Consider the following 20,623-nt stretch of genomic DNA (forward strand, 5'->3'; position numbering starts at 1 on the left):
CATTTCCCGAGGAGCTCAGTTTCATAAGACAACCTACTAGGCACAGTAAAGGAATGTGACATTTAAACCAGAGACTTCTGTCCTCCATGGGAGCAGGGTTGCTTTTCCAGGAAGAGAACCTGGTTGTTCTTTCACTCTTCCCCTGTCCCCTATGTGCCACAGAAGTTCCCCTCATTCTAGCTTATTCAAACTTCCTTCCCAAAACTGGCTCCTGTGCCCTTCCCCGCAGTAGGCTAGAACAAGAGTCACTAACCCCAAGCAAAAATCAGCTGGGCACAGGATACACATTTGGCTCTTGTCCTTCTCCATCTGTCCTTTCATCCTGTTCTTTTACTTCCCAACACAATCTCCAATTCCCCCTGGACTTCCTATTCATTCTGCAGCCCCCAGGCTTCCACCCCTTTCCTCTCTGAATCAGCTAGCTACAGACAGGATATTGTCCTATTGAGGAGGACAATATCCAATGCCCAGGGACACTTACTTGCCTTTGTGACCATACCCACATCTCCCTTGGAGACCATGCCTCCCTTTGTGACTATGCCTCCCCTCCCTCCTCCAGCCTTTGATAGTCAGTCTTCTGATTGTCCCTTCTCAGTTTGTCTCTTCAGTGTTAGTTCAGTCTCTCCTTGTCCTTCCCTGTCCTGAGTGACTTCATTTGTTCTGTGGATCTTTCAGAGCTCCAGATCTGAGTTCGGATCTCACTCCTACTATTCAGAGCTCCTTAATGCCAGCATTGTACTTCCAGCACTGGGGAGGCTGAGACAGCAAGAGCTGGAGTTTGAGGCTGGAGCTGGGGAGGTGGTTCAGTTGGTAAAGTGTTTGACACATGGAGGACCTGCCTTTGGATCCCCAGTACCCATGTAAGAGCCTAGCACACTGGAACACTTTTGTAATCCCTTTGCTGGGGAGGCAGAAAGAAGGACTGGGGGGGGGCTTGCTGGCAGCCCATCAAGCAGAATAGCTAATCTTCAGATTTAGTGAGGAACCCTGTCCCAAAATAGAGAATAGTTAGGAAGACATCTGACATTGACCTCTGGCTTTTCTGCACACATGTGCATTTGCAACTGAACACAGCCCCCTTGCCACCCCCACATGCACACGTACACACAAGGCTATATAACAAGACATTGCCTTACATAAAAAATTTAAAGGTCCTATTTCCTGGATGTTTTGGGGGATGATGCCAGTTCTGCTTGCAGATCTGTGTTGACGACTAGACAAACTGCTGCATCTGAGTGCCAATCCCAGGTAAAGTGTGCTGTTGTCACTCAAGTCCTAGGGACTGATCTCCTTCAGGGCTCAGCCCACCTATCCAGTCCTCACAAAGCAGCCAAGGCTGGTCTTTTCTAGACACAAGCCTGGCCATGGCAGGAATTTCTCACTGTTGTTAGGACCAGGGCCAACATTGGGGCTATGGTCTGGCAAGGTCATGTCAGCACTGCACCTTCACCTGGCACTGGAACCCTCGGCCACAGGTGTAATCCTCCTTGCAGATAGTCCCATTGTCCTGCTCATCTCTCCTTTAGTTGTCATGAGTCAATTTCAAATTCTGATGACGTGGGTGTTCTATCATTTTGAGACAGGGTCTTTTGTAGCTCAGGCTGGTTTGGGACTCAGTATGTAGCCAAGTATGACCTGAATGTCCAGATCCTGCTGCCATCACTTCCTGGGTATGTGGGTTACAGGTATGTCTACCAAACTCTAAAGGTGTACAGACTGAGGCCTGGAGCTACTGAGGACCTTGCCAATGTCACCTAGCTGTCAGGTAGCAGGGTTCATCTCCAAGACTGATCCAGAATGAGCCAAAGCACACCCAGGTAGTTAGTTATAGATCGCTCCCCCCCCCCCCAGCAACCTTGGCCCGGGAGGATGTCCAGCTCATGTCTCACCCCTCATCACCCGCCCTGTACATACAACATTGCCCCGAGCCTCTGTATGGCTCAGCCCTCAGTACAAACGACCCAGCCTCTCTAGACCTTGATTTTCCCATCTGTAAAACTGGAATAATGATGCCTACCAAACAGGAAGGTTGGGTTGGACAAAATGCAGTGTGAGGTATCCAGTCCAGTGTCTGGAACACAGTAGGTGTTTCATGAAGGCATCTCCTGATGTTGGTCCAGTCTGAGTTTGTTAACTACTGAACTGTCATCTCACCAGTCAAGCTGGGGCGGGGGCAGATTGCTAAACTCCCGAACTCCACATCCACGTCTGGTCAGAGTCCCTCCCAGGCTAGCGGAGGGCGAGGACTCGCAGCTCCCTCCCTTAGCCCGTACCCACCCAGCGCATGGCCTACACAGACCGCACAGCGACGCTTTAGGAGGCGGGGCCCACAGGGGTTAGGTGACGTCACTCAAGGAGGCGGGGCTACTTCTATGGGTGGAGCCCCGAGAGGGTCAGGGCCCGACTAAGTTCCCGGCTCCGCCTCCGGAGGGAGGCTGCGGAGGGGCAGACCGGAAGTCCTACCGCCTCCGCCCGCCTCCGTGATCACTACCTCGTCTCTGTCGGCCCGATGAACGAGGTCGTGCCCCGGAAGTAAAGGGGCCATGTTGATGGGTGACCCCGAAAGAGGTACTGGGCGAGTGGAGAGTCCTGAGGAGAGGTAGCGCGTGGCCCGCGGTGAGTGAGGGAGCGAATCAGGGCGGTCGGGGATCGCCCTCTTGCGCTCGGGCCGGCCGGGGCTACCGGCTCCCTACGGAGCCTCCAAGCCTCGCCCAGCCCCAGACCGGGGTTCATCAAGCCTGCCTGGCCCCGGGTCCCCGTCCCCGCCCTCCGGGAGTTGTACCCCGGCCTGGCCTATAGTCGGTCACTCAGAGATCTTGTTCTAGCCCCTGCGTGACGCTCTCCTTCCAGCCCTCTGTTGTTTTTCTGCATCTCTTGCATCACCGGAGACCCTTAGGGCCGAGGGGAGCTGCTCTACACTTACCGGGAAATAGACAGACGGTGGCTTGCCCAGGTTCGCGCTGGAAGTTAGCGAGTCGAAGGCTGTTGCTCCTGTCTTGGGCCCAAAGTCCAGATCATTTTTTCTTTTCCAGCCAAATACTCTCTTCACTCCTCAAAACACATTTAAGCTCATACAATGATCGTTTCTTCCACGTAGGGATTTCGGGAGGATTCCTCCTTCCAGCATAGTTATGAGCCGGGTGTGCCTTGGGCCCTGGCTGGGAAAGTTTGCCGAACACCCGGAAGTGCTGTACACATATAAGACCCCCTCATTCCAGAGGGTTAGAGTCTGGATGGTTGTGGCCGGTGGGCAAATTACTTTCTTTTGGGAACGTCGTCAGTTATCTGTCGAACACCTTTAATCTCAGCTTTCAGGAGGCAGAGGCAGGCGGATCTCAGTTCAAGGCCAGCTTGGTCTCCAGAGTGAGTTCCAGGACAGCCAGGGCTCTACAGAGGGATCCTGTCTCAAAAAACAAAACAAAACAAAAACAAAAACAAAACAAACCTAACAGAAGCAAAAACAAAAAAAAAATTTCAAAGGGATAGAGGGATGGCTCTGTGGTTAAGAGCATCAGCTGCTCTTCAGAGAACCCGATTTCAATTCTCAGCACCTACATGTTGGCTCACAACCACCTATAACTTCAGTGTCAGGGGATCTGACACAGATTCTGAAGGCAGCAGGTATACAGTGGTGTACAGACAAACATTCAGCAAATACACATAAAGTAAAAAATAAAAACTAATTAAAACAACGAAGAAAGCCTTTCAAGGTAATGTTCCTCATATGGTGTTGCCCGGGTGCAGATATGGCTGAATCCTTGTCTTTAACCATTCTCGGCCATACCTTCTGGTTGAGTTCCGTTACAGGTTCTTTTCAGAAGCACTTCTTAAAATAACCTTATATAGGAGGTATTCTCATGATGTCATCGATATCCCTGTTTTACAGTGAGGAAGTTGATACTCAGTGGGGTTATGTATTTTGTACTAAGTGCCTTGGTAATGGGATGGCACAGCCAGGACTCAGGCAGCCTACTTCTTCAGCCCTGGTGAACCATATGAGCGTCCCTAGGAGGGGCTGTTAAGAGATAGGAGGAGTCTGATCCTAGCCACCATGAAATCCTTAGAAGTCACCAAATCTGACATTAAGACCCACACAGTGTCTAAGGCCCTGCTGTCATCAATTCTGATTCTAGGCTTCTGTGTTTTCTCTTTTGTTTAGAGTGTTACGGTTAGTACTTGTCAGTCCCCCATGGCCCCGTGGAGCCGAGAGGCGGTTCTGAGTCTATACCGGGCTCTGTTGCGCCAAGGCCGAGAGCTTCGCTACACTGATCGAGACTTCTACTTTGCTTCCATCCGCCGTGAATTCAGGAAAAATCAGAAGCTTGAGGATCTAGAGGCTCGGGAGAAGCAGCTGGAGAAGGGCCTGGCCTTCCTCCATAGCAAACTTGGAGGCCTTATTTAGGGTCCTCCCTTTTCCCTTCCTACCCTACTTCCAAGAAGAGGACAAAGGTGCCTTCAGTAGACACTTGTGGCTCCCCCACCCCACCTCACAGATGCATTAGGAAGCCTCAGGTAGGTAGATCCCTTGATCCTGGAGGTTTTTCTTTTTCTGATGCAAGAAGCTAGGAAAGGGGCTACCTTTCCTTTATCATCAAAGTGTGTCCGTTACTCTCTAAAACTCATTGGATAAGATAAACATGTCCATAGAAGTGGGTCCTATTACTGAGAAACATGGGCCTTGGAGTACAAGCCACACCAAAACAGATTTGGCATCATTTTATTTCATACACAATTTTGTATATGAGAATATTAGAAAAGGTAGTGGTTAAAGTCATTAGAGTTCAGTTCCGAGCCAGCTTGTCTACTTAGTTTATATTGTATTACACCATGTTTCCTGAAACAGAAGTTTATCAAATGACTGAATAATTAGTATAGCAATCATGATACTTGGTGTCTGCTTTCAAATTCTGGTACTGCTAACTAGTAGCTGTGGATAACAGGGCAAGTCTCTAAGCCTTCCCAGGCCTTCATTTCATCATTTGTGAACTAGAAGTAATAGTACTTAATCTCTTTAGGTTTGGTGAGAATTGACCTAGACAGTGTACACACAGCACTGCAAAATGGTACTTGGCAGGTGGAATATTAGTCCTTTATTTTCTTAAATTAAAAGTTACATTTGTTTATTATGGGTGTGGGTACATGTGCTATAGCATTCATGTGGAGGTCATAAGACTTAGGGGAGTTGGTTCTCTCTGTCTATTTTGGGGGTCTTGGGGATTAAACCCTGGTCTTCAGGCTTGTCAGCAAATGTGTTTATCCACTGAGCCGTCTCACTGACCCTAGCTCTATTTACTCTTGAAGACATTGACATCAGGGAGCTCCACTGCGGCATAATAGCCATGTTTAATTCAGGAACCTTTTGGAGGTTCCTTTTTATACCTAGGCTCTGGGGATAGAGAAGAAAGATAGGTCCACTAAGAACTTTAGACTAGGGCTGGAGACATGGTTCAGTGGTTATGAGAACTTGTTGTTTTTGCAGAAGATGCAGATTCGATTCCCAGCACCCAGAAGATGGCTCATTACTATCCATAACTCCAGTTCCAAGGGATCCAATGACCCTTCTGTTATAGGCACCAGGCATGCACATGGGCCAGAGACATTATATTGCAAAGCAAATGCACATATATAAAGTAAATCTTAACAACAACAACAACAACAACAAAAACCAATCTAAGGAGGAGTTTTGTGGGAAATAATTCTAGTATGAATAGTGCTATGCTAAACACTGTATAAAAAGCTTTGGGCCAGGCGTTGGTGGCGCACGCCTTTAGTCCTGGCATTTGGGAGGCAGAGGCAGGCAGATCTCTGTGAGATCGAGGCCAGCCTGGTCTCTAGAGCGAGTGCCAGGATAGGCTCCAAAACTACACAGAGAAACCCTGTCTCAAAAAAACAAAATAAATAAATAAATAAATAAATAAATAAATAAATAAAGCTTTGGAAGCCAGGTGGTGGTGGTGCACAGCTTTAGACCCAGCACTCAGGAGGCAGAGTCAGCGGATCTCTGTGAGTTCAAGGTCAGCCAGAGCTGTTACACAGAGAAACCCTGTCTCAAAAAACCAAATAAACAAACAAAAAAAGCTAGGAGACAGGAGTGAAGATGGCTTGCTCTTGGTTTGGATGGTAGGAGAGAATTGTGTTGGTTACAGAAAGGACTTTTGAGGTCTGCCTCAAATGAGAAGCAGAAACTTGCTGCAGTGGGAATAGACAAATACCTGGATGTGGGAACTGTACGCTAGGAAACATGTCTGGTGTGGCTAGAATGGTGTAGGGAGTGTGACTGGAGCTGACGTTGGGCTAGGGATGGAAGGACAGTGAATTCCCTGTTATGGAGCCAATAGCTGACTAAGACGGGAATGATGGGGGCATTTGTGTCTTGGAATGTGCCAGGGTAGTGTGGAAAATAATTGAGAGACACTAGAGGCAGAGAATTTGGTCAGATGATAGAGGTACTGAGGTGCCACATGTAACTAACAGTGTAAACAACTGTAGGGCTTGGTGGCCACTGAGAGAAGGGGAAGAGGCTAAAACATAATGTTTGGGCATGGTTGTACATGCTGGTTAATTCCAGCACTCAGAATACTGAGGTAGGAGTTTAGTTTAGCCTAGGCAACATATTTGTTTCAAAACAAGGAAAAGAAAGAAAGGCAAAGAGTATGGCTATGGTATAAGGCTTGCTAGTTGGGTAGAGGGTAATGCTTACTGAGACAGAAACAGGAACCTTATGTAATGACCCTTAGTGCTCAGTCCCTTTGATTGGAAGACCTCCTTTTGCAGTACAGGGCCAGAGTTAGGAACCCTTCATGCACAGGGAGGGGCAGTGGGTCTGAAGAAGTGGGGAGTTACCAAATGCATTCTAATGTTTTGATTGTGAATTGTTAAATCTTGCCATCAAGGGAAAATAAAAAGCTAGGTATGGTGGTACAGACCTGCAAACCTAGTACTCAGGAAGCTGAGAGCAGAGGACCACAAGTTCAAAGTTAGCCTGGGACAGGTAGTCAATTTCAGGTCAGCTTGGGCTATACAATAGATTATGTCTGAAAAAGTTTGGAACAGGTATTAAATTTTTCACCCTGGGCTAAAGAATTGCCTGTGTCTGGAAGAAATGACCAAACAAAACTCTCAAATGTCATTCATTACAGTAGACAATGTGTCAAACATTACATTCTTTTTTTTGTTTTTTGAGACAGGGTTTCTCTGTGTAGCTTTGGAGCCTATCCTGGCACTTGCTCTGTAGACCAGGCTGGCCTCAAACTCAGAGATCCACCTGCCTCTGCCTCCCGAGTGCTGGGATTAAAGGCGTGCACCACCAAAGCCCAGGAGAACATTACATTCTTGTAGCAGTGAATGTGCCAGAATGCTCCCATGAAGCTATAGTGGTAAGAAGTCTAGTGGGTAGAGATGAGCCGTGAGATGGTGGTGCAGGCTTTTTGCAATTCATGGATTGGTTTTCCCAGCAGCATAAGCTCTGGGTTCAAACCCTGGGCGCACACTTTATTGATGACTAAGATATTCTGGGCTAGTTACTGAACATGTACTTCAATTTCTTCATCTTTAAATTGGAGATACAGCCAGGTATGATCACACATGCCTGTAATCACAGCGCTTAGAGGAGGCAGGAGGATTAGGAGTTTGAGACCAGCTTGGGTGACATGGTTCTAGGGAGGGACTCATGGTTGATACCCTGTAAGAAAAAGATTAAATAAAACGTGCTTGAAGTGTTCAGAGTGTGATTCTTCCCAGCCTTCTGCCAGATCAATGTTTTCTTTTCTCTCCTTCCCTCCCTCTCCCTCCCCTCCCCCTCCCTCTTTCTTTCTCTCTCTCTCCCTCTCTCTCTCTTTCTTTCAGCCATCTTAGGGGCTGGAGACATGGCTTAGCAGTTAGAACACTGGCTGCTCTCCAAAGGACCTGGGCAGTTTACAACTGTCTTTAACTTCCCTTCCAGGCGATCTCATATAGACATACATGCAGGCAAATCTCCAATGTACATTTAAATAACTAAATAAGTCTTCAAAAAACCAAACAAACCCAGCCATCTTGGGTGGTTTAAGTGCACAGATCAGTTGTATCATACAGGAGGTTTCCAGAACTTTATCTGGCTAATCTCAAACTGTACCTGTTAGAAATAGGGCTCCTCCTTGCTTGTCTTGAGGAACCAAGCCTGATTCTCCTTACCAGGGGAGCTCATGTCTTCTGGAGCTTGAAGGCATCAGAGTCCGTAGATGCTGGAGGAGGAGTAACCCAAATAAGGAAGGTTTAGTATAAGGACCTGTCTCTCTGTTGGAGCTTGTGAGTGCTCTCTTCCAGGTCATCAAGTCTATGATGCCACTTGGTCCTGGGGTAGGGATGAGAGTATTGAAGTAGATTGTCAGGGAAGCCTTCAGCAAGCCTGCTCTGCTTACCAGTTCTGAGCTCAGGCACAGGAGAGTTTCAGTGTGTTTTGGAGGCTGTTTGAGCTTCGTTCCCAAGACATGCAGTGTAACTGGACAGTCTGTTGCAGCCCTTCTCTCTAGTGGATGGAAATCTTGATGTAATGACAGCTGGATTTACAGTGGATGAAGTAGCTGCATTCAGTGTTAGAACCAATGCTCTTTCTCACTACAACCCTGTGATTTGGGCCATGTCATGATCCTCCTTTCATAGCTGAGGGGATAAAGGATTCATTTGGGTCACCCAGCAAATTAGCTCAGGCCCAAGGAAGGTACTCAGCTCTCAGAATTTCTGTCCCTAAAACTCATGTTGTATTGTTACCCTGTTCCCACCTTGATCCTTCAGTCATCAGCAGGGCCAAGGACTGATAGGCTCAATAAGCCTCTGCTGGCTTCAACTTGGAAGGAAGAGGTACCCTCTGGTCCTGCTGTTAGTTTAAAGGATGTTTTAGTGGGTTCTGCCTCCAGTGCCTCTCCTTGTCATAAATCCATCCATCCATCCATCCATCCATCCATCCATCCATCCATCCATCCATCCATATTTTCTTTTTTGAGACAGGGTTCCTATGTGTAGACCAAACTGGCCTCCAACTCAGAGATCCGCCTGCCTCTTCCCCCCAAGTGCTGGGATTAAAGGTGTGTCACCACTGGGCCTTGTAAATCTCTTTGGAAAGGTTTTTCTTAGAACAGAGGTCATTGTAAGTTGTGTGGAAATGTGAGAGTCCTGCCTTTCCTGATAAGAATCCTCTGCCTCCACTGGGTTTCTGATACCCATCTCTTTTACAGTGGCAGCTGGAAGGATGGTTAAGATCTGTCTTACCTGACCCCACACAGACATACTTGTTTAACCCTTGTTTGGCTTGCTTACTCTATGCATTTGAAGTAGGAATATATATATATTCATATATATATATATATTCATATATATATATATATACATATATATATATATATATAGTTTTTTGTTTTGTTTTGTTTTTTGAGACAGGGTTTCTCTGTGTAGCTTTGGAGCCTATCCTGGCACTGGCTCTGGAGACCAGGCTGGCCTCTCAGAGATCTGCCTGCCTCTGCTTCCCGAGTGCTGGGATCAAAGATGTGCGCCACCAACGCCCAGCGGAAGTAGAAATATATTTTAATTGACCAGATAATCCCTCATTATATCCCTGAACCTGCAGCTTTAATAGAAAGTAAAAGGTAGAGAAAAGCAAAGTGCCACAGTGTGAGTACAGTGAGGGAAAGAACAGTTTTGGATTTGCCATTGAGTTTTTTTTTTTCATGTGGCTTCTGTTGTGCTGACTATAAGCATGTGTCACATGCCTGTCTGTTTCTTCTAATATTCCCAAAGCAGTGGCTAAAGAAGGAAGACCCTATCTTCCTATCGACACCACAATGTAAAGGAGTAGGGAGGCTTGTATTGTATGGTAGGATACTTTACTCCAGTACAAAAATAGGATTGATAATGAACTTAACGTTTGTTATAGTCTCAGGTCTGTTGAAAGATTTTTCTACAGCATACACTAGCATTTCTTTTCCTGTGTATCAAGGTGAGTCACAGGACATGGTACCCTCCCCCTCTGGACTCCAGAGTGTGCAGTCCTAGATTTTGCATGCAATAACCTTGACTGTGGTGCAAAGGTACAGAAAGGAATGGTTCTTGTGGTGATGGCTGTGTTGTCTTCATTCTCAGGTGAGCAATGGCAGGCGCTGGTGAGCGCAAAGGCAAGAAGGATGACAATGGCATCGGCACTGCCATTGATTTTGTGCTCTCCAATGCCCGGCTGGTGCTGGGTGTGGGTGGAGCAGCGATGTTGGGCATTGCCACCCTGGCAGTTAAGCGGGTAAGTTTGTGCAGCTGGGTCCCAGAATGGGAGGTGGTGAGTTGCCTCTACAAAGTGGGACTCTCGTGAGGGAGACTCTGACACACTAATGAGAGGATAATTTGCTCATCTGGCAGTCTGCTTCTAGACTTCTGCCATAAAGAGTTCACTGGAGATGTAAAGAAATGTATCCCAGCAAGTAAAACACAGCAACTAACCCAACTGCCCTTCCCCGATGACCTGATTTAAAATACTAACCACACATATACTTCTGTTTCCTTTTCTTTTACTTTTAAAACATTTATCTCTGTCTGCATACTTTGTGTTGAACTTCACCATTTGGGTAGACTGGACACACCTAGAAACTTAGAACAGTGCTTAGTGTATTCTCTTACATACAGACAACCCTCTTAGTCTGTGAGTCCATAGCACAGCTTCAGCCAACCAGATTGAAAATACTATATTTTAAAAATTGCATTTGCAGGCTGGAGAGGTGGCTCAGAGGTTAAGAGCACTGGCTGTTCTTCCTGAGGTCTTGCGTTCTAATTCCCAGCAACCACATAGTGTCTCACAACTGTGAGATCTGGTGCCCTCTTCTGGCCTGCAGGGATACATGCCAACAGAACACTGTATACTAAATAGATAAACCTGTTTAAAAAAAAAATGGTAGGGTAGTATATATTTTTAAAAAATTGCAGTTGCATGGCCAGGTGTGGTGGTGCACAACCTTTAATCCCAGTGCTCAGAAGGCAGAGTCAAGCTGGTCTCTGAGTTCCAGGACAGCCAGAGAAACCCTGACTTGAAAAACAAACAAAAAAATTGTATTTACACTGAATAGGTACAGTTTTTTTTTTTTTTGGGGGGGTCATTCCTTAAGCAATCAGGATAATTATTTCTATAGTATTTCTATTGTATTAGATAATATAAATAATATAAAATTTAAAATACACATAAAGCTGTGCACAGGTTATATGCAAGTACAATGACTTTTGTTTGTTTGTTTCTCGAGACAGGGTTTCTCTGTGACTTTGGAGGCTGTTCTGGAACTAGCTCTTGTAGACCCGGCTGGTCTAGAACTCACAGAGATCCTCTGGGACTAAAGGCGTGCGCCACCACTGCCCAGCACAATGACTTTTTAGAAAAATTATTTTATTGGTGTGATACTTGTGTGTAGCTGCACAGGACAACTTTGTGGAGTGGGTTTTCACCGTCTGCCTTGCACTGTTGGGGAGCAGGTGCCTTTACCCATTGGATATTCCCTCCCTCCCCTGTTGTTTTGAGATAAGGTTTCACACTTATAGCCTGCCTGTCTGGGAACTCATTATATAGTCTTGAACTTCAAATCTTCCTGCCTTTGCCTCCTGACCACTGAAAGTTTAGACATGGATCACTATACCCAGCTACAGTGCCATTTCATGTAAGGACCTGAGACATCTAAGGATTTTGGTATGCTTGTAGTGTCCTGGGACTAACCCTCTGGTGATACTGAGGAACAGCTGGTAGTTACTTCTGGACTGAATAAACCTATGTTCAACATGGAGTGTTAGGTAAGCACTCTGCTGCTGAACGACATTCCCAGCCCTTTCACATGGAATATTCTTAAAGAAAATGTTATATAATCAGAAAATACTGAAGCATCTTTGGTGATTGGAAGAAATGACCAAAAAAAGGACACAAGGTTTCAGGAGTCTATAGAGTCTGGGCTCTCTAGGTAAAGGTGCTTGCTCCAAGCCAGATAACCAGAGTTTGATCCTGGGGACCCATATGGTGGAAGGAAAGAACTGACTCCTGAAAGTTATTGTCTGGTGTTCACACACATGCTGTGGTGTACATATGCACATACATATACCCACGTACAAAATAAAAAACTCAGATCTAAGGGGGAAAATGTCTGATCATGATGGCATAAGTATCTCCAGAAAGAAATATGACATACATTAATAGTTTTCTGTGGATTTTAGCATTGTGGATAAATTATTTCTTGTAGCATTTGGTATTTCCTGAGCTTTTCTGTATGGATCAGTATATTCTATAGTTTAGACTAAAACAAGTTATTTAAAGAAAAATATTGGCTAAAGAGAGAGTGGGATGCCTGTCTTTGGATCATGCCATTTGTGGTGTTCAATAACCATGATCGAATTAAAAATGGGTGGTTTGAAGCTACACAGAGAAATCCTGTCTTGAAAAATTTAAAGAAAAAAAAAAGATGGTCTGTTTATTATTTGTTTATTTGTTTTGTTTTTAAGATGGTTTTTCTGTGTAGCCTTGGCTGTCCTGGAACTCGCTCTGTAGACCAGGCTGGCCTGGAACTCACAGAGATCCTCCTGCCTCTGCCTCCCAAATGCTGGGATTAAAGGCGAGCACCACCACCTTCTGGCATGTGTACTATAATTCATACACCAGAATTCAAATCATGAATGGCTAACAGTGATTTTGTTAGACAGTCCTCATTTAACTAAAACTGAATTGTAGTAAAGTGGAAAACAATTGTCTGGGATGTAATTCAGTGGTAGAATGTTTACCCAGCATGTACAAGGACCTGGGTTTCATCCCCAGTACCACCATCAGCTAAAACAACAAAAAACTTGTTGAACTTATTAATAGGGCAGAGAGTTTGGGGGACGAGGAGTGTCAAGAAGGAGGAGGGCTGGTATATGTCCTGGGTCCTCTCTGGTATTGCAGATGTATGATCGGGCAATCAGTGCTCCTACCAGTCCCACCCGCCTGAGCCATTCTGGGAAGAGGAGCTGGGAAGAGCCAAACTGGATGGGCTCCCCTCGACTGTTGAACAAGGATATGAAGACAGGCCTGAGCAGGTCTTTGCAGACTCTTCCCACAGACTCCTCTACCTTTGACACAGGTAAGACACTCTTTGAACTTTCTGGGATTATTTCTGGACTTAGAGAGATACTGTGGTGGGGAGACACTTCCCAGCACTGAATGTCAGGCAACTTGCCCTTTGTGCCAAGTCCTTTTCCTTCCTGGGACTAGGACTGTTGTGGACTAAGCAAGCTTGGGCAGAGCTTACATGCCTCTTTCTCTTGCCTTGGCAGATACATTCTGCCCACCCCGGCCCAAACCATTGGCCAGGAGGGGCCAGGTAGACTTGAAGAAGTCACGACTCCGCATGTCCCTGCAGGAGAAACTTCTTTCTTACTACCGGAACCGGGCAGCCATCCCTGCTGGAGAGCAGGCTCGGGCCAAGCAAGCTGCAGTGGACATCTGTGCAGAGCTCCGGAGCTTCCTGCGGGCCAAACTGCCTGATATGCCACTTCGGGACATGTACTTGAGTGGCAGCCTCTATGATGATCTGCAGGTAACACAGTCCTTATGAAGGGTGGGGCTGGGTACAGACAGACACTTCTCAGTATTGTGGTTGTTTAAGAAAGTCATTGTGGGGGCATGGAGAGATTGCTCAGCGGTTAAGAGCACTGGCTGCTCTTCCAGAGGTCCTGAGTTCAAAATTCCCAGCAATCACATGGTGGCTCACAACCATCTGTAATGAGATCTGGTGCCCTGCAGGCATACATGCAATAAATCTTTAAAAAAAAGAAAGAGAGAAAAGAAAGAAAGAAAGAAAGAAAGAAAGAAAGAAAGAAAGAAAGAAAAGACTGTGTCTGGGACTCAGCTGGAAAGTCCCTTGCTTGTAAATCCTGTCCCACATCCATATTTATTTCTCTGCTCCATCCTTTCTCACTTCTTAGTCATACCTACACTTTTAAGAAGCTATAGGGGTCAGGGATGTGACTCAGTTGATATAGCCTAGTTGTATTAGGCCCTGGGTTCAATCCCCAGTATTGCATAAAATAGACATAGTGACACAGACTTGTCATCTCAGCACTTAGGAGGCAGAAAGATCAGAAGGTTAGGATCATTCTCAGCTATGTAGTTTGAGGCCAGCCTGGGTTATATGACACTCTACCTCAAAATAAATAATAAAAAGTAGATAGATAGATAGATAGATAGATAAAGCCCAAGGTAGGGAGGGTATTGTATTCTTGTCCTGTTTCCTGTGTGCTAATTGAATGATTAGTTTCTATTATTGTTGGCAACTGCAAGATGTTAGGACCTATGTTGTAGGTAGCATACATTTTATGAATAATAAAGCTCTTTATTTTTATTTATTTATTTATTTATTTATTATATGTACAGTGTTCTGCCAGCATGTCTGCTTATAGGCCAGAAGAGGGCACCAGATCTCATTGTAGATAGTTGTGAACCTCAATGTATGTGGTTGCTGGGAACTGAATTCAGAACCTCTGGAAGATCAACCAGTGCTTTTAACCTCTGAGCCATCTCTCCAGCTCCCGTAAAGCCCTTTAAAACCTCTTTTAATTGTGGGGCCAGTGAGGTGACTCAGCAGATAAAGATGCTTGCCACCAAATCTGATGACCTGAGTTCAGTCCCCGAGTCCCACATGGTGGAAGGAGAGAACTGACTCCTGTGAGTTATCTCTGACCTCCGCATGCCCTGATACATTACATGTGTGCACATGCACACAAACAGCTATAATAAAAAATCGAAAACAAAACCAACCCTTTTTAATTCTGCTCTGGCAGGTGGTGACAGCTGACCATATCCAACTCATTGTCCCCCTTGTGCTGGAGCAGAACCTGTGGTCGTGCATACCTGGTGAGGACACCATCATGAATGTCCCTGGATTCTTCCTGGTCCGTCGTGAGAACCCAGAGTACTTTCCTCGTGGTAGCAGTTACTGGGACCGCTGTGTTGTAGGTGGCTACCTCTCCCCAAAGACAGTGGCAGACACATTTGAGAAGGTAGTGGCAGGCTCTATCAACTGGCCAGCCATAGGGTCCCTCCTGGACTATGTGATCCGACCAGCACCACCCCCAGAGGCCCTGACACTAGAAGTGCAGTATGAGAGGGACAAACATCTTGTCATTGACTTCTTGCCATCAGTGACCCTTGGTGACACTGTCTTGGTGGCCAGACCACACCGCTTAGCTCAGTATGACAACCTGTGGCGGCTGAGCTTGCGTCCTGCTGAGACAGCACGCTTACGGGCTTTGGACCAGGCTGACTCGGGCTGCCGATCTCTGTGCCTCAAAATCCTCAAGGCCATATGCAAGTCCACTCCAGCACTGGGCCACCTCACTGCCAGCCAGCTAACCAATGTCATCCTCCACTTGGCCCAGGAGGAGGCTGACTGGTCTTCAGACATGCTGGCTGACCGCTTCCTACAGGCCCTGAGGGGACTCATTAGCTACTTGGAGGCTGGAGTCTTGCCCAGTGCCCTGAACCCCAAGGTGAACCTATTTGCAGAGCTCACTCCTCAAGAAATAGACGAATTGGGATATACTCTCTACTCCTCGTTGTCTGAGCCGGAGGTGCTGCTGCAGACGTAGGGCAGGTGAAGGCTGGAGTGGGCGTCGGGTGATCAGACCCAGAGTCTCCGTTAGAAACACTTGGCTACATGGTTGGTGCCTCACAGGGTCCCTAGGTGCCTCCTGTCTGCTGGTCATTGTCCTGTTCACTTCATGCTGATTAGAATGACATCCCTTCGGTTTTCCCACCCATCCCTATTTTTGTTACCAAACACTGTGCTCCCTATTGCCGCCTTGCTCTAGGCTGATTTTTTCTGGAACAGAGAAGGTGGAGTGCTGGCCTCAGCTGTTGGGTGTTTTGTTTTTGTTTTTGTTTTTTGCCCTAAATTCCTTGCTCTTCTGTCTGCACTGTTCTGCCCTTTGGCCTCTTACTCTCTGTCTTTCCCTTTTTTGGTCACACCTGTTTGCTCATGCCCCTGGAGCACATTTGCCTAATGAAGATGTTGCCTGTGGTGTCACAGAAGAGCTGATTGCATGTTTTCAAGCTGCACTCTGCAGAGTGATGAGACAGTATTTAGATTTGCGGAGGGGGTGGGAGTTGACAAAGAGTCTCTGCCCTGGCAAATCAGCCTTTGACTCTGGTTCCTGGGAAGCAAGCGCCCTTCTCCTCCCCTTCCCCAAGCAACTCCTGTGTTAAGACTTTTTCACCTGGGGCTAGTGCATTGACCCCATACAGGAGGAGCTGGTCCAGTTATTTTATTGGACATTGTGCTTCTTTATGGCTGTCAGTTGAGAGCACAGGGGGAAGGGGTTCTGTGTTCCCACTGTCTGTTTCTGTCTGTAGTTACTAAAGTCACTGACAGGGAAGGCTTGCGGGCTTCACAGGTAGCACCTCCAGGGATGCTGGCTTCCTTTATTGCCAACAGAAGAAGGCCTTGCTTTAGCAGTAGAGGTCAAGGGAAGGCAGTAAGTGGCTGAGTGTCAGCTAAAACCCATGACCATGTTTTCTTCTTGACAGGCTCTACCTTTCTTAAATGTTGCCTTAGAGCAAGAATACACCCAGGGCCAATACCTCCTACCCAACCCCTCTTCTCAACGACCTGAGAGAGTGTTTAATGAATACTATAGGTACCTCCACAGGCCAGAGGGGACATGAAGCCCTTGTCCTTCGCCTGTCTCCTGGGGAGATTGGTGCTACCTAGGAAGAGAATACATAGATAAGACACACAGGAAAGAGTTGGGGCTTCCCACATTGCTTCTAAGACCGATATTTATGGCCATGTAATTGTATCCTATGGGTGGGGGAAGGGAGGTGTTTAGTATGTCATGTCAGTGTGTCTTCCGTTCATGACAAGAGTCAGCCTGGTTCAAAACCTGTAACTCTGGTTCTGATTTGCTCATCTAGCATTTTGTTCTCCCATCAAGTCTTTCTATTTTATCTATTCTTGCTACCTCTAACAGTGTGATTCTGGTGACACACTCTGCAGCTGTGTTGGCCCTTCCTAATGAGGGTGACATGAAGTGACTATAAATAGCACTGACCCTGAAGCAACCCACTTGAAATTAGGGTAGCATAGATAACCTGCCTTTTTTTTTTCCTCTTCCCATAGGTTAGGAGGTTGAGCCAGGCTATATTTAGCCTTTCTGCCTCTTCTCCCATATATATATATATATAAAGACTCCTTCAGGAATTTCTTTTTGATTTGTGTAAGATAGTACGAGAAACTTGAAAGAGATAAAGCCAAGCACCTTAACTGAAACGTGACCTGCTGGCTGTTTATAATAATGAAACTGGAGTTGAAGACATGTGTTGCCTAGGTTGGACTGAGCAGATATAGAAGGGCTGTTTTGAGGGGGTTCAAGGTTCTAGCTGGTGCCTATTGGGGCTGTGGTTGGTAGATGGCTTCAAACCAGATTTTGTTTAGATAGCTTTGGATTTCCTGTCATAAGTATTATAAGACTTTCCCACACTGTCGTCTCTGAACTGATTCCATTTAAGATACCAGAGAGAGTGCAAATGAAACACTAAAGTTTGAAGATGCTCCCCCTTTTAAATGTCCCAAATAATCACAGCCATATGTCATTATGAACTTAAGAAAAGGACTTTGGACTGTGCTTTGCAAAAACCAAAATCTTGACTTGGCCATCTTACAAGCAAGAGCCTCTTAGAAGTCCTCAGAGCAAGGAGAAGTGGGAACAGTTCTGTCCTGTGGGCTTGTTGATTAGCTGGGTAGGCCTTCCTCTTTGCTGTCATTTTCTTTGTCATAAAGTATGGGAGGTGGCCAAATGCTCTGGGATGCTTGGATGGAAGAAAATATTCTGTTCCTCCTCCCCTCTATCACATGTCAAAGACCCAGTGGCTGCCCCGCCACTCTGCCTTTCTCGTAAGTAACTCCCGAAACTGCATACTTGATACCTAAAACTGTACACATTACCTTAATAACCAAGCAAATCCCAATTTTATTTTGGTTCTTCTCTGTTCTCCTTTCTCAAAAACAGAATTCAGGATAGCAGTATTTTTCTTCATATTAACAGTTGAGTCTTTTTAAAGAAATAAAGATGGAAAAACTGTTGGAGACCCATTATCTTCTTGGGCGTGGCCCTGACTGATTTTACTCCACTGTAATCCTCCAAAGAGCTCAGATAGTTAAAGTGAATCAGCTTCAGGAACAAGGGCCCTTGCTCTCCATGTGTTCGGAGCCTTCTGCCAAGGTAGACTTCCCTTGGGATTATGACTTGATTGGACTGAGAGGATATGCTACACTTTTAGCTTTTTTTTTTTTGTTTGTTTGTTTTTGCTTTTTGAGACAGGGTTTCTCTGTGTAGCTTTGGTGCCTGTCCTGGAACTCGCTCTGTAAACCAAGCTGGCCTCGAACTCACAGAGATCTGCCTGCTTCTGCCTCCTGAGTGCTGGGATGAAAGGCGTGCATCACCAAAGCCCGGCAATTCTAGCATTTTTTGCTTAAAGCTCAAGACTAAGGTAAATGATGAGGCAGTGGGGGACTAGAGTTGACCCTTTCACCAGGCTGGAAGGTTGTAAACCTCTTAGATTTATAAATGGCCAAAATACCAGGATTGTAGGTTCAGTATTTAACTGCAGACTTGGGGGTGAGATTCGTGTTAACTTTTATTTTGATCACCTTCTAGTCTTTAAACTCTTGGTCTCTGAGGCCAGGTCCACAACTTGCCTTCTTCCCTGCCTTTCCAGGGTGGTCAGTGTGTTAAGCTGGTAGAATGGAATCAGTCACCAATCTTTGTGTCTTGTCTTGGCTGGGTCCATATAGGAGCAGCTTAGTTTTGAGGCCCAGAGAACTTTATTCCTTTTTCTCCTTGAAGGAGGAAACTCAACTGGGGAAAATAGCACTTCTGCAGCACGGGAAGAAGAAAATAAAAATCTCCTTTCCAACAACTCTGATGTGTGTATGTGGTATGAAGTATTTTCTTACATGGGTGAAAGTCTGTTTTCTGTTTAAAGCATTTGCCATGGATCTCTGTAGTAGAATGGGGCTGGGGGGGGGCACCAGACATTGTCCTGTGACCTCTGTAGTGTCAAATCAGGGTTAGTGTTTCTTAACCTTTTGCATGGCCTTTTGTCAGGAGCCTTCATAGAGCAAAGGACGACGACATAGTTAACGCTCTTGGTGCCTTTGTATGTAAGGACAACACAATTTCTCTATGTCTGCACATGTACTGAAGATTTCTTTGGGGATAAGAAACATCTACCCCATTATGTAGGGCTTGTGCATTGTCGTTATATTTTTTGTTTTGTTTATTTTGTGTTTTACTTTGTAGCCTTGGCTGTCCAGAAACTCACTCTAGACGAGGCTGTCTCCTGAGTGCTGGGATTAAAGATGGTGCACCACCATCATCTGACTTTAATGAGTTTAAAATTTTTTTCTCCTAAGTTTTTAAAACATTTTATTTTATGTGTATGGGTGCCTTGCCTGCATGCATGCATGTGTAGTACATGCATGTGCCTAGTGACCACAGAGGTCAGAAAAGGGCATCAGATTCCCTGAAACTGGAATTAGGGATGGTTGTGAGCCACCGTGTGGTCTTGGGTCTGAACAGCCAGTGCTCTTAGCTGGGGCTATCTCTCCAGCTCTGAATTCTGGTGTTTATAGTTGGGTTAGTCTCAGTCAATAGTAAAACATCCTCTGAGGAAGCAGGATGAATCATGGAGTAGGGGCTTGAGAAATAATGAGGTCAGAGTCAGAGTTCTGAGTTTTAATAGCAATAGCAATCAAAATTACTCCTACCCCCTTCCATGTAGCTCAGATTAGTCTCAACCATGTAGTCAAGGATGACCTTGAACTATGGTACTCTGGAGGCCTTTTGAGTGCTAGGATTGTGTGTGCTATTGTACGTGGCTTGCAAATAATTATTGAGCAGTTAAGTGGTAGGCCCTGTGCCAATTGTTTTACTTGTTTGTTTCTTAGTACAAGGAGAGACAACTTCCTCTTGCAGATAAGGAAACAGACTCAGTGGATGTCATTTAGCCAAATGCCCCAATGACTGAGCCAGCCGTTGTAGAAGAGCATATCGTGTGAGTCACTTCAACAGAAGTGGAAACTCAAGATTTCTGCCTTTAAGGGGCGAGAGTGTGGAAAAGGGACTCTCAGCACTCCCAAAACAGCACCCTTTATGGAGGGTTGGCTTCATCACTTATCGAGTGTCAGTCTGGATGACTTCTTGGGAAGGTTATGCCTGGAGTTATTCAAAACTACCCTGGGGCTTGAGAGCCAGTTGAACAAAACATGATCAACTGACCCTATATAAACCAGCAGTAAGCACCCTTATGATAGCAGAATGGGAATGTTTAGATTAGGTTAGACCTGAGGTTAGGTATTTTTTTCCCAGTACTGAGTTCAGAGGAAAGATGTAGGGCTAAGAGGAACCGGAATATCCTCCCAATGAGGCTCCGACATGCGCCCCTGCTCTGTCCCTCCCTCAAAGGGCGGTCCCTTGACCGCGAGACTGAAGGCTCGGACCGTGTAACTCCGCAGGGCCTCTACAGGCCGGAAACCTGCCCTTTCGGTCCTGAGAACACCAAATATAGGGAAGGAGGGCTTCCAGAGGGGAACTGTTTGCTGCG

General features: G+C 46.0%; 1 protein-coding gene across 2 annotated transcripts; it reads left to right on the plus strand.

Moving 5' to 3' along the window:
• The first annotated feature begins 2,456 nt into the window (after positions 1 to 2,456).
• On the plus strand, positions 2,457 to 18,940 carry Mief1 (mitochondrial elongation factor 1). 2 transcript variants are annotated; one of them, XM_027404041.2, is made up of 6 exons: positions 2,457 to 2,616; positions 4,160 to 4,512; positions 10,114 to 10,264; positions 12,926 to 13,103; positions 13,297 to 13,559; positions 14,803 to 18,940. In XM_027404041.2, the coding sequence occupies exons 3-6, from the start codon at positions 10,121 to 10,123 to the stop codon at positions 15,607 to 15,609; spliced, it is 1,392 nt and encodes a 463-aa protein (XP_027259842.1). In that variant the 5' UTR covers positions 2,457 to 2,616; positions 4,160 to 4,512; positions 10,114 to 10,120; the 3' UTR covers positions 15,610 to 18,940. The 2 variants fall into 2 exon arrangements, with proteins under 2 accessions (XP_027259842.1, XP_027259843.1); XM_027404042.2 differs by lacking the exons at positions 2,457 to 2,616; positions 4,160 to 4,512; positions 10,114 to 10,264 and having other exon boundaries at positions 12,961 to 13,103; positions 13,383 to 13,559.
• Positions 18,941 to 20,623: the final 1,683 nt, after the last annotated feature.

This window comes from Cricetulus griseus, chromosome 2 (genome assembly GCF_003668045.3).
Source record: "Cricetulus griseus strain 17A/GY chromosome 2, alternate assembly CriGri-PICRH-1.0, whole genome shotgun sequence".
Taxonomy (NCBI): domain Eukaryota; kingdom Metazoa; phylum Chordata; class Mammalia; order Rodentia; family Cricetidae; genus Cricetulus; species Cricetulus griseus.